Genomic DNA, 13,529 nt, shown 5'->3' on the forward strand with positions numbered 1-13,529 from the left:
GCCCGACAAGGCCCGGACTCGACCGTGCGGGGCCCAGCATCCAACAAAGCGCACCGCGCACCCGCATCGGCTATCCGTCACCCTAAACGCTAACCCATTCAATGTCGATGCTTCACTTGCATACGCGACCCGTTTCACACTCTCAAAACCTGGCGTCTCGGCGCCTCCAGTGCATCCCACACACTCCGTCCATTCCACCACCGCACTCCCCGTTACACACCACACCTCTCGCGCACACTCGCCGTTCGCACACTTTCTTAACACACCTCGTGCACCGTCTTGCGCGCACTCCCCACTCGGTACGTACCCCGTACCACTCACCATGGGCGTGCACTCTTGCATCCACCCACGAACGCGCTCAGATGGGCTCTCCCACACCCGCGCCACAACCAACTCAGGTGTGCTTCCTCGCACACGTTCCACCACCACTTTACTCTCCGTGTCACACTCACCCTCGCACGTACACTCCGTATCGCTTTCACTCCTTGTCACACTCCGTACACCCCGACGTGCATTCTCGCTCGCACTCGGTTTCACACGCACGCTCCGATGTGCCCTGTCGCACTCGCGCCACCACCAACTCACTCTCCGTACACCCCGACGTGCATTCTCGCTCGCACTCGGTTTCACACTCGCGCTTCTTAACACGCTCACCCCTTGACGCACACTTTTTTTTTTACACGCGTGCCATTTCCACTCACACGGGACCCTTCACCAACGCCCGGGTGCCATATTGACCCCAATCGCGCTAAAATTATTTTGTCGCCAAACCTCCTTCGACAAAATCTCCCCGCACAATACACAGCACGACTCACCTGGGGGATTCTCCTCCTTCGCTCCAACACCACCTGCAAACTTTCATTGGTGTTATTAAGCACAGCATCGTGATGTGAGCACGGACTTTGTACATAATCCATTTCTCCCTGCAATTCCCGGGCTACCTCCGTCGTCTCTTCAATTTTAACTATACTCATTATTTCTTGTTCTTTATTCGGCTCAACGACCGCTGGCTTTAATAAAATTTTCTCTCCTACCTCAGCGGTCGCCGGCTGCCCCATACCCCGGGTCGCGATCTCTACACCCATCATTGTACCCGCGCTTTCCTCCGCCTCGCTCAACCAGCGCTTCTCGACCCGCTTTACCTCGTCGTGCACCCCTGGGACCTGCTCACCCAATCTGCGGTCAATGTTCTCCCCCGCCTTTTTCAATCTGGCCATTCGATCCATCTCTTCGTTCAGTTCCTGTCTTGACACTCCCATCGTCGCTAATAATCGCGTCATGAGGGCGTCAAAATCTATCACAACCATTTGCGCAGCGGGCGCGGCTCTCGCTGCCATGTGCGAGGCGCCATTTTGTGCCTCCACAACCACGTGCGCGAGAGCGCCATTTTGTGCACCTGACACCTCAACCACCTCCTTATTGTTCTCCTCCATTTCTTCCCTCTGGTCCTGGGTTACCCCTAACCCCTCCTAGTTCCCCCACCGGCATCCGATCATCTTGACCATCCATGGCACGACTCGAATTTAGATGTTATTACAATGTCGGCCGCTCCAAATTTTGACCGATGTTTTTTTTATTTTTTTTAGATGTTTAAAAATTTGGTTCAGGCCTTGAATCCCACTCCTGACACCAATTGTTACGGAACCCAACGTTGGCTTATGGTTCCCCTTTGAGGGGGGATTAGTCCCCTCGATTATTGCTGACCGACGTGGTCCCTGAGCTGCACCGCGGCCTCCGGAAAGGCCGGTGCACAGCCCCGTTCGCGACCGCGGATAAGATGTTACTGGATTGCCGAGCGGATGGCAGCCGCGGCCCGAACCGTTAACAATGACTAGACCCGATCCTGAAACGTTGGCCAAATCGTGCCACAGGTGCCCAATGGAGAAATCACAAAGATGACACGGATGTGAAGAAGAGGAAGACGAAGGCAAAAAGGTTTGAAATACGACTATTATTTATTATTACTATTTACAGGACCAAAATAACCAAGGAAGAGGAAAGATAATAAAATAAAGACAGAAGGAATCAAGGAGACACAGTGCAACGCTAGCTTACCTACAGTCTTAATTATAACCCAGGGACAAGACAAACAAAACAAACTCACGTACACAAGAAGGATGGAATGGCAGGAATGAATGCTGGAGGGAGGAATGGGAAGGTTCAGCTGGGGCAGATGGTTCGGGCTTAATCCCGCACGGGACGTCGGGCTGGACCTCGACGGCCACCGATGCCACCGCAATCTGGTTCCCGCGGGGTAACGGGTCGAAGCTGCCTGGTGGAGTCAACGCTGCTTGTCGAGCCAAACTGCTGGTGGACTGCTCTTGTCACGCATCTGCCACATCCGCCACCTCTCTTTTAAAATGCTTGCGCGCGTGCTTTTATAACGCTTTTAGATCAACCCGCGCCACGCCCGTGATGGTATTTCTCCAGCCCTGGTTGGCTGGTCAGGGCTCGCTGGCTCCACCCTTTTGATGACGATGGGCGGGCCACGCCCTGGATTCGGCGGCTCCTCCCCCTTCTTCTCTGAGCCCACCTTGTGGCTAATGGAGTCGCGGTGAAAACCGCCCAGCAGCTGCGGCGAATGCAGTTGGCAATCGAGGCTTTGGGAATAAAAGGGGATCTCTCTATTTGAATTCGGTGCAATGGAGTGTCAATTAATGGAAGACACAGCCTTAACCTACATAGAATAAGGAAATAAACTACCAACAAGGAGGAAATCTATGATTGGCTAACGTGGTTGTTTATGACCTAATTACGGGACGCACTTTGACCTTTATACACAACTGGAGGAAGGAGGGTGATATTTTTACAACAATTTACACAACAATAAAAGAAACACAATTCTCATATCCATAACTATATATATATATATATATATATATATATATATATATATATATATATATATATATATATATATATATATATATATATATATATATATATATATATATATATATATATAATTGTCGCCGTTAATACTTACTAGGGCATGCCCGTACTATATATATATCTAAAAGTATATCCCCCCCCTCTATTTACATGCAATGGTTTGGTCCAAAGCGAACGGCTTGCGAGTACGGTGACAATCCCCCCCCTCTATTTACATGAAATGGTTTGGTCCAAAGCGAACGGCTTGCGAGTACGGTGACAATCCCCCCCCTCTATTTACATGAAATGGTTTGGTCCAAAGCGAACGGCTTGCGAGTACGGTGACAATCCCCCCCCTCTATTTACATGAAATGGTTTGGTCCAAAGCTAACGGCTTGCGGAGTTTGGTAAAGAAATCGCCATCGCGTGCACAAATGCGCAGGAAAGCGAATGAATCGCAAATTAGTTTTAATTAGTTTTAAAACATAGTTTAACGCCCGAGCGAGTTTAACGCAATCGCAAATCGCATCGCAAAGCGAAAGAATCGCGAATTAGTTTTAATTAGTTTTAAAACATAGTTTAACGCCAACATAGCGCCAACATAGTTTGCCGACGGGAAATAAATGAATACGCTCTCAAATGTGCCGTCCGAGGCAGTCTGTTCGCCACGTTCGGCACACGTGATAGCTCGCTGCTCTCTGATTGGTTGAATCGTTTTTTGGACATAGCTCGGTAACTACTTCTCCGATTAATATGAAACCTTGAAAAGGCACATCCTCGGGTCCCCAGCAATATACCTGGCAAGTTTAAAGTATATCGGACCCGTGGTTGTCGAGAAACAGCGGTCACAGACAAACATACAAACATACACACAGAGATTACTGGAATTATAGATAGATGCTGACTCTGCAAATTTCCGGAATATATATTTGATTTTGATTATTTATTTGATTATTATTATTATTCGAACCCTGGTTGATGCCCCCACTCCCTGCGACATGAACCAGGGTTCAAATCAAAAAAATCGTTACATAGTACGTGCGTCCCCTGTTGTTGATTGTTTATAGCTTCATTAAAAGATGTGGCTGTAAATGCATTTTCTTTTTGTTTTTTGACCCTGCCCCATACACAATGAGGCCAACCAAATCGAGAGATTTAGTGTCATTTGGACACAAAAGCATTAATTACTCTGCATACGTGAAGTGAAAAGCGAGGTTAAGCAATTGATTTTATGTCCGTCTGGCGTTTTTGTCTACCAATGTTGGTTTATGATCTAGGAACAACTGGTTTAATTTGAATGTTATATTTTGAATCGGAAAAGAAACTGCTGTTTTACAGTTGTCTGAATTTGTCTGGATCGCACATGCGCAGAGTGGAGTGAGATAAAAAAAAAAAAATTACCCTCTGTCTGCCTGGCAGTCAAACAAAATTGAAAATCATTCCAAACAGGAAACTTACTTTTTATGGATGTTATAAAGGGCATACACCAGGTATGAACAACTAATATAACGTGTTCAATAAGGTGGTGTAATAGACAGTGTCAATGGTGGTAAATTTTGAAATTTGAATTGAATTATATACTTGAACACTCAAACACAAATCTTGTCACTTCCAGGAACCTCCAGTTTAGCAGTACTTGGACATGTTAAATAAGGTGGTGTAGCGGTTACCGGACACAATTCTCTTGTACCGGCCGGTGACGTAATCAGCGGGCGGTCACGGGTTGCATACCACGCCCCGTTGAGAGGCGTGGCTTACTGTTTGAATTTGAACGATATTTTGCCGCTCGGCATAGCCTTTTTCAGTGCATTCGTGCCGAGCTCGGAATAAACAGCTCAGTGAAAATCAGCTCGTTGTCGCGTCCATATTGTTGGAGTTCGACATGAGAGCACAGCTCCACATTGGTGACCCCTTTTACGAACACGGCAATGGAGTCGACTGTTGCTTTGAAGCTCCCTGGCTTCTGGGAATCGCAAGCGGCCGTCTGGTTTGCCCAAGCAGAGTCCCAGTTCGCTCTGCGACGCATCACGGCGGACGAGACTCGCTTCCACCACGTGGTCTCCGCGCTAAACGCCGCCACCGCCTCCTGGGTCTTGAGCCTTCTACGGAGCCCGCCGGCCGACGACAAGTACGGCGCACTCCAATGACGACTCCTCGGTACGTTTGACCTCACTGAGGCCGAACGCGCGCGACGGCTGCTCGATCTGCCTGAGCTCGGGGAGGCTCGACCATCCGAGCGCGTGGACCACATGCTCTCCCTGCTCGGCGAACACCGCCCAGATTTCCTCTTTCGTGAGCTGTTTCTCCGACAGCTGCCCGGGCAGGTACGCTTAGCTTTGGCTAACTCGGCAATCGAGGACCCTCGCGCCCTGGCTAAGGAAGCCGACAATTTTTTCTCGGCCGGGCGGTACTTTGGAGCGGCCGCCTGGAAACCTCGCCCGGCCGAGGCAACGCCCCCACCACGACCGGCGCTGCCACCGGCCGATTCAGCGCCCCTTGCGGCCGCCATGACCAGTGCCGCAGCCACCACCGGGGCGGACCGTGTGTTACTACCACGCCAGGTTCGGGCAGAAGGCCAGAACGTGTCGCCCACTGTGCACTTTCGGCGGGTCGGGAAACGACCAGGCCGGCGCTCGCTTCCTGCCATGAGCGTCGGCCATTCCGGCAACCTTTTGTTCATCACGGACACCGCGTCCGGGCGGCGTTTCCTGTGCGATACGGGAGCGCAGGTGAGCGTTATACCCGCCTCGGGGCAGGACAAGTAGGCCGCGCTTTGCGGCCCCGCCTTGGTCGCCGCAAACGGCTCCTCTATCCGCACCTTTGGTTCACGCCGCGTCGCACTCTGCTTCGGGGGCCAGCGTTTCGAGTGGGATTTCGTCACGGCGAACGTGCCCATGACTTTGTTGGGTGCGGATTTTTTTGCGGCCACCGACTTTTGGTTGACGTAAAACGTCGCCGGCTCGTCAACGCGGAGACCTTCAGCTCTCGCTTGTTCGTTGAGCGGCTCCGCACCGACCAGGCTAGCCTGCGCGCTCCCGGCCGCGGATGACTTCACCCGCCTACTCGCTGAGTTCGCCGCCCTCACGCTGCCGACGTTTTTGGCCGTCACCGTCAAACACGGCGTCGAACACCACATTCCGACCACTGGTCCACCGGTCTATGCCAGGGCTTGTCGCCTCGACCCTGCCAAACTCGCCGTGGCCAAGGCGGAATTCGACGCGCTGGAGCGGTTGGGCATTGTGCGGCGCTCGAACAGCGCGTAGGCCTTGCCCCTGCACATCGTACCCAAACCGGGTGGCGGATGGCGACCGTGCGGCGAACATCGCCACCTCAACGACGCCACCACCCCCGACCAGTACCCGATACCGCATATCCAGGACTTTTCCGCCACTTTGGCGGGGCGGGTGATCTTCTCCAAGGTCAACCTTATTCGCGGCTACCACCAGGTACTGTCCGGCCGGCTGACGTTCCGAAGACTGCTGTAATTACACCTTTTGGCCTTTTCGAGTTCCTCCGAATGCCGTTCGGCCTTAAGAACGCGGCCCAGGCCTTCCAGCGGCTGATGGACAGTGTGCTGCATGATCTCACCTTTCTGTTCGTCTACCTGGATGACATTCTCATCGCCAGCACTTCCCGGGCGGAGCACCTCCTTCACCTGCGCACGCTTTTTGCGCGCCTCAGCCAGCACGGCCTCATCATCAACCCGGCGAAATGCCAGTTTGGCGTGGCTGCCGTCGACTTCCTGGGACACCGCATCACAAACTTCGGGGCCGTTCCACTGCCGACCAAGGTGGAGGTCGTTAAAGGTTTCCCGCGCCCCCGCTCCGTCAAGGCCCTGCAAGAGTTTTTTGGTATGGTAAACTTCTACCACCGGTTCGTGCCCCGCGCCGCCCAACTCACGCGCCCCCTGTACGAGGCCCTCAGGGGTAAGCCAGCCAGGCACGACATCGCCTGGACCGAGGAGATGGACGGGGCGTTCACGGGCGCAAAGCTGGCCCTCGCCAACGCCACCATGCTGGCGCACCCGGCGCTCGATGCACCCATCGCCCTTACCACGGACGCTTCCAACTACGCGGTGGGCGCCGTACACGAGTAGTGGGTTAACGGGGCTTGGCAACCGCTGGCCTTCTTCAGCCGGCAGCTCCGCCCTAACGAGCGCAAATACAGCACGTTCGACCGCGAGCTCCTCGGCCTTTACCTGGCGGTTCGGCACTTCCGCCACCTTTTAGAGGGCCGCCCATTCACGGCGTTTGTGGACCACAAACCCCTGGTCTTCGCCATGGCCAAGGTCTCAGAGCCGTGGTCGGCTCGTCAGCAGCGCCACCTCTCCGCCGTGTCCGAATTCACGACGGACATCCGGCACGTCGCGGGCAAGGACAATGCTGTGGCCGATTGCCTCTCCCGGTCCGTCGCGGACGCCGTCCACATCGGTGTGGATTACGCCCGCATGGCGGCCGACCAGGTCTCCGACCCCACGGTGCAAGCCCTCCGGACAACGGACACTGGCCTGCGGTTGTCCGACGTCCCCTCCAAGGACACAAGCACAGTTCTCCTGTGTGACGTTTCCCTGGGCCAACCTCGTCCCATTGTGCCCGCTGGATGGCAACGGCTCGTTTTTGACGCCATCCACGGCCTTTCCCACCCGGGCCGGAAAGCGTCGCAGAAGCTCGTGGCAGCGAAATTCGTCTGGCACGGGCTCCGGAAGGGCGTCCACGACTGGGCCAACGCCTGTGTCGCCTGCCAGCGTGCGAAGGTCCACCGGCACACCCAGGCCCCGTTGGCACCATTCGACGTGCCCGCGCGGCGTTTCGACCACGTCAATGTGGACCTGGTGGGACCCCTTCCCCCCTCGTGGGGCTTCACCCATCTCCTCACGATGGTGGACAGGATCACCAGGTGGCCGGAGGCCGTCCCGCTGACGTCAACGACGTCCGCCGACGTGGCGCAGGCCTTCATCGGCACCTGGGTCGCCAGTTTCGGCGCCCCCTCGGACATCTCCTCTCAACATCTTTCGGCGCCCTCTGACAGAGGCCCACAGTTCACCTCTGAGTGGCCTACCACCTACCACCTACCACCTACCCAGGCCTACCACCCCCAGGCCAACGGCTTGTGCGAGAGGTTTCACCGCTCAATGAAGGCCGTCACTCAGGCCTTGGGGGTCAAACTTCACCGCACCACGGCCTACCACCCCCAGGCCAACGGCTTGTGCGAGAGGTTTCACCGCTCAATGAAGGCCGCTCTCAGGGCCAGCCTCCAGGACGACGGTTGGGCTGACAGGCTCCCGTGGGTGCTATTGGGCTTCCGGACGGCCCCTAAAGAAGACCTCCAGGCTTCTACGGCCAACCACTGCGCGTGCCGGGGGAGTTCATCCCCGACGCCACCGGCCCCTGGTCCGCGGCTCGCCAACGCTCGGTCCTCCAGGAGGCCGCCAGGGGATTTGCCCTGGTGCCCACGTCTCATCATGGCTGTCCTCAACCCCATGCTCCCCCAGCGCTTCGCACAGCGGAGTACGTTTTTGTGCGCCACGACGCGCACCGGGGACCACTCCGGCCGCCGTACGATGGGCCTTTTCGGGTCTTGAGGAGGGGTGACAAGTCGTTCGTCGTCGACATTGGCGGCAAACCGGACCATATCTCCGTGGACCGCCTCAAGTCGGCCCATTTGGACCTCGACCAACCTCCACGGTTGGCCCTTCCTCCACGGCGGGGCCGTCCCCCGTCGACCAAGCCCCACGCCCGACCATCCGCCGCCAAGCCGCCTCCCACCCCCACACGAATCGCCAGGGGTCGTTTCGGCCAGGTCATTAAGGCCCCCACAAACTGACTCTCCCTGTACAAGTGAATTCTGGGGGGGTGCATGTAGCGGTTACTGGACACAATTCTCTTGTACCGGCCGGTGACGTAATCAGCGGGCGGTCACTCGGGTTGCATACCACGCCCCGTTGAGAGGCGTGGCTTACTGTTTGAATTTGAACGATATTTTGCCGCTCGGCATAGCCTTTTTCAGTGCATTCGTGCCGAGCTCGGAATAAACAGCTCGGTGAAAATCAGCTCGTTGTCGCGTCCATATTGTTGGAGTTCGACGTGAGAGCACAGCTCCACAGTGGTGTAAAAGTAGTGATTTATAAGATTGCTTCAGTAACGCGAAACTTCTGGAATTTTTTTTTTTAAACCATCTTTAAAATCATTATTCTATTTCAATTAAAGGTGTGTGTCTGTGTGTGTCTTAATATGTGTTGAAAGAAGTCAAATGGATAAAAGCATAATGCCTATCAAATGCATATCTATGTCAAGAGTTTGTGTATTCAGATTCCTTCCTTGAATTTTTTTTTTCTTTGAATCACTTTGTTAGATAGTAACAAAGCATAAATCACTTCAGCAGAAATGAGTTTTATGGTGGATGCCTCAAAAGAAAAAGCTCTGAATAATGGTGCTTTGATTTGGCTGGCCATATGTTGGTTAAGTACTTTGTTGTGACTTTTTATTTATTTTTTGACCTGTGAAGCTCATATTTCTGTGACAGAATAACTTTTTGGAATTCTGATTGCAGTGTGTTACGGATCTGTCACTTCCGCCTTTGTTGTTGTTATATACTTGAAGGATTTTTAGTTTCAGGTAATATTGTTGTTAAGATGTTTGTGTGAAATGGAGATAACTTTAGTAAAAGGTAAAAATAAATGTTTGTGAAGGAGAAAGGAAGACTCGGCAAAGAGACCGGAAGTGGAGAGGAGGAGAGAGAGCTGTGAGTCATGTCGAAGCTGCGAGCGGACTTGTTTTTATATATTGGTTGCGAATGAGTTGAGGTTTCCCGTGAAAGGGATTGCGCGACATCGTCATATATTGCAAGTGCAATTAAACCTGCGTCTCAGGTTTTATCACCGTGTGTCATCGTTGGAGAAATCGAGCGCCTCCATTGCAGGCCTATATGCCATTTTGTCCTTTAAGAAGAAGAGGCTGTCCGCCTGGTGCATCTTGTTTTGCCGTTTTCCATATCATTGGGATTTTTCATTTTGCTGCTTGGTCTTGGGATTTCCATATCAACCTCATCGTGTTGATTGCCGTTGGTTTACCTATCGGCTCAATCCCCATATTGACCTCTCGCCTCATAAATCCTCATCCACAGCCGCGCCAATACATATTGACCTTCACCCCGCGTGGAGATTCGTTCATGGACTTTGTGGAATGTTACATTCTACTCATGGCGTATCGTGAGTTCATTGCTTTGAGAGCATTGGGGAATGATGGTACCATCATAAGTATTGTTCATGTGATGCAAGTGACATTTTCACTGTACTTTTTAAAATAGGGTTATTATTGTTTATGTGAGTTATTAATACAATTACTTTTGTTCTACAATTGCATTGATGTGGTTTTACCATGGTTTAATAGAACACACAAAATAACAAATCTTTCTGCCGTGTTCCCGCTCCAGACTCTGAGGTGCACTGTAACCGGGGTTTGGGGAGGTAATTCGTAACAAGTGGTATATTCATTTTATCACTTTTTTAATCTCCAACTGTTGTCTTGCATGCTTGGTGATTACATCACAATAGATTGATCTCTGATTGCAGGAATGTTGAGCATTTGATGTGGGTTTTTTTATGCCTTTGATGAATTTTGAGGCTTTGATTTGGCTTGAGCAGCTCTGATTAGTTTTAACAGATGCCAATGATTAACTGCTGTCATCCATTCATTCCAACCTTGTGTTTGACAGATGGTCCGTATGGTATCTTTGCTGGCAAGGACGCATCAAGAGGTCTCGCTACATTCTGCCTTGATCGGGAAGCTTTGCGAGACACGTACGATGACCTCGCGGACCTTACGCCTGTGCAGATGGAGAGTGTGCGAGAATGGGACATGCAGTTTAAAGGTCAGGAAAATGAGACTTTGGCCATTTGAACATGACCTGGTGATCGAGTTGATTTTGAGAACATTTCTTTATTTGCCATTGCTCTCTAGTTACCTCTGCCACTAAAGGTGGATGGAGGTTATGTTTTCACCCCTGGCTGTGTCTGTTTGTGAAAAGGATATCTCAAAAAATTGTGGACGGATTCGGACTAAATTTGGTGGAGAGGTCGTGGATGTGACAAGGACGAAATGATTAGATTTTGGTGAAGATCCGGATTTGGATCCGGATAGTATTTTTTAAGCGATTCTTCACCATTGGGAGATAGGGCTAAAAACGATACCTATCAGGATATCTCAAAAAGTTGTGGATGGATTTGGACGAAACTTGGTGTGTGTGTGTTCGTGTGTGTGTGTGTGTGTGTTCGTGTGTGTGTGTGACAGTGACGAGGAAGACCATTTAATTTTGGTGAAGATCTGAATATGGATTCATATACGAGAATTATTTAATTTTTAAGAGATTCTTCACCATTTAGAGATGGGTCCAAAAACGATATATAGCATGATATTAAAATAAAAAATAAAAATTATGGAAGAGTTATGACTAAACTTGGGGGATGAGTTTGTTCGGTGACAAGAACAGCTCCGGAAATCTGGCTCATGCTATTGAATTTGAACGGCTAATGTATCAAATAATATGGATTCGGATTTAAAAATCCGAATCGTTGTATGGAGTATAAGGTACTCGCCCTTTCTTCGGTTGCACTATGTGCTCCACGTTTACATGAAGACATCGTGCAGCATTTTATTATTTGGAATATAACCCTCAAGGACTTTGAGTGGCAATCAGTGAGATTAATCAAATTGCGTTATCCAATCTTTAGGAATGGAACTTCTTCATTTATATCAAAATGATCCTGTTGGAAAGGCCTAACCCTAACAACTCTAAGAGCACGGTACATCAGAATGTGAATTGCACCCAACGTGGGGTCAGCAGTTGTTTTTTTAAAGGTTTTGGGTGATGTGGAAGTGGCGATGTAGTTGTAGAATTTTTGATCGATTACATGAATGAAACCTCAATGCTTTTATGCAAACGTTTACATGTTGAATGATCGAGTGGCACCATGAGCAAATTTGGTACAATACTATTCCTTCACCCCCACTGCATATCCTTCAGAAAAGTATGATTATGTGGGAAAGCTTCTGCGGCCTGGCGAGGAACCCAGCGAGTACACCGACGAGGAGGACATCCGGGATTCGCAAAAGGATGATTGAAGGAACACAGCAAGTCGTGGGCATGAATGAGACGCAACCGAGCCACCAGACAGTGTTAAAACATGATGGTGCTCCGGTGCAGCGCAGCAGGGCAATAAAATGTCCACCGTATCAACAGTCACCTGTTCATCCCCTCTGCTCGTTTCTGTGCCCATGTCGTCCACTGATGGGTTTAGTTATATTGGTGTGGTTTGGTTTTCTTGTTACCATCCAACACCGTGTGAAGGATTGCGCATCTAAAATTGCTCCTCTTCAGCATCTACACCTCTACGACTCTCACCCTGAGGTCCTTTACCATTTTATTCTCTACTTTTTCTGACGTAGTTCACATGTTGCATTAAAATTCAAACTTTTCGATTCCTTTTGATGTCGTGTTTCCTTGACTCGCCCCCCCACCCACCCCCTACCCATACTCCAAGCATCAACCCTCCAGTTCACCTGCAATCTACCAGTAAATTTTTCCACTGTGCCTATCTACAGGTATTGAACTTCATACTGGCTTCTGGTTTTTGACTTCTGATGTCCTCTGTTTCAATTGCTGCGTAAACCTTCCCTCCGTGCCCCCATCCGTGTCTCGTCTCATCAGCCCCCGATCCCACAACAGCGACTGACTTGACCTCTTGGGATAAACTTCGATCTTTGTGAGGCTTTGGAACATTGTCAACATTACATGTACATGGTTGAAAGGTGTCCTTCTTACCATACTCTGTTTTTGTACCAAAAATTGCTTTGGCTTGAAGACCATGTACAAGTGATAAATGTGAATTATTTTGCCAACGTGCTGTAGAGCTGTAGTTGTGACTGCAGATGGATGCATTGCCCATGTGTGCACACAATGCATAAATTGACTCCGGATAAAAGATCCTCACTTTCTGCATTTTCAGTGTTCACACACAAAGAGGAATACACCATGTAAAAGTACAGATTGTTTCTTAACTTTTATAGTTTTGCAAAGTATAAATAGCCTGTGGTCGGTATCTAAAATAGTCTTGTGTACTTCACAGCTGACCAAGGTTTGTAAAGGTTGTCTGCATACCTATATTCTGAACGGATTTCTGTTTAAGGGGTTATCTACACGCTACATATGCAATGGGATGGGAAGGGTGGTGTTGGACAGGGAGGAAAGGATTTTGCCAAATATTTCCAAATGCATAACTTGGATGTTTCCAGTTTAAATTCCACTTTCAAGTTGGGTGTTCTGGTTGCCTGTGCATTGCAGGGATGTTTATTACATCAAATCCGTTGATTGACACAATTGTTATTTTTAGCCTTTTGCTTTGGGTTCAAGATGAAATGTCTCTCTGCCCACACGTCATGTGGTTTTGCTTGATTGTTTTTTTTCTTCATCTCCTGTACTTGTTCGTTCGTTGGTTTTCTGTCGTACTTGCAACTAGGTGAATCCATCTCCTTCCCTCTTTATTTTTAACCGATTTCCAAAGCTGGGGTAATGGGAGAAAGAGTGGAATCAGTATTTTTGTCTATATTTCATGTTTTTTGCTGTTTATTCTGCAATAAAGTTGTCTTTTGATTACATCAACA

The 13,529-nt window shown here is 50.2% G+C and overlaps 1 protein-coding gene across 1 annotated transcript in view; it reads left to right on the top strand.

Moving 5' to 3' along the window:
- The window catches only part of PGRMC2 (progesterone receptor membrane component 2), a 34,410-nt gene extending 20,883 nt beyond the window's left edge, over nucleotides 1-13,527 (top strand). The window contains exons 2-3 of the mRNA XM_068116348.2: nucleotides 10,585-10,740; nucleotides 11,893-13,527. Coding sequence (XP_067972449.1) covers nucleotides 10,585-10,740; nucleotides 11,893-11,990 — 254 coding nt within the window. The 3' untranslated portion in view covers nucleotides 11,991-13,527. The remainder of the gene's footprint in view (nucleotides 1-10,584; nucleotides 10,741-11,892) is intronic.
- Nucleotides 13,528-13,529: the final 2 nt, after the last annotated feature.

Source organism: Myxine glutinosa, chromosome 1, assembly GCF_964187855.1.
Source record: "Myxine glutinosa chromosome 1, kmMyxGlut1.1, whole genome shotgun sequence".
In the NCBI taxonomy this organism is placed as follows: Eukaryota; Metazoa; Chordata; class Myxini; order Myxiniformes; family Myxinidae; genus Myxine; species Myxine glutinosa.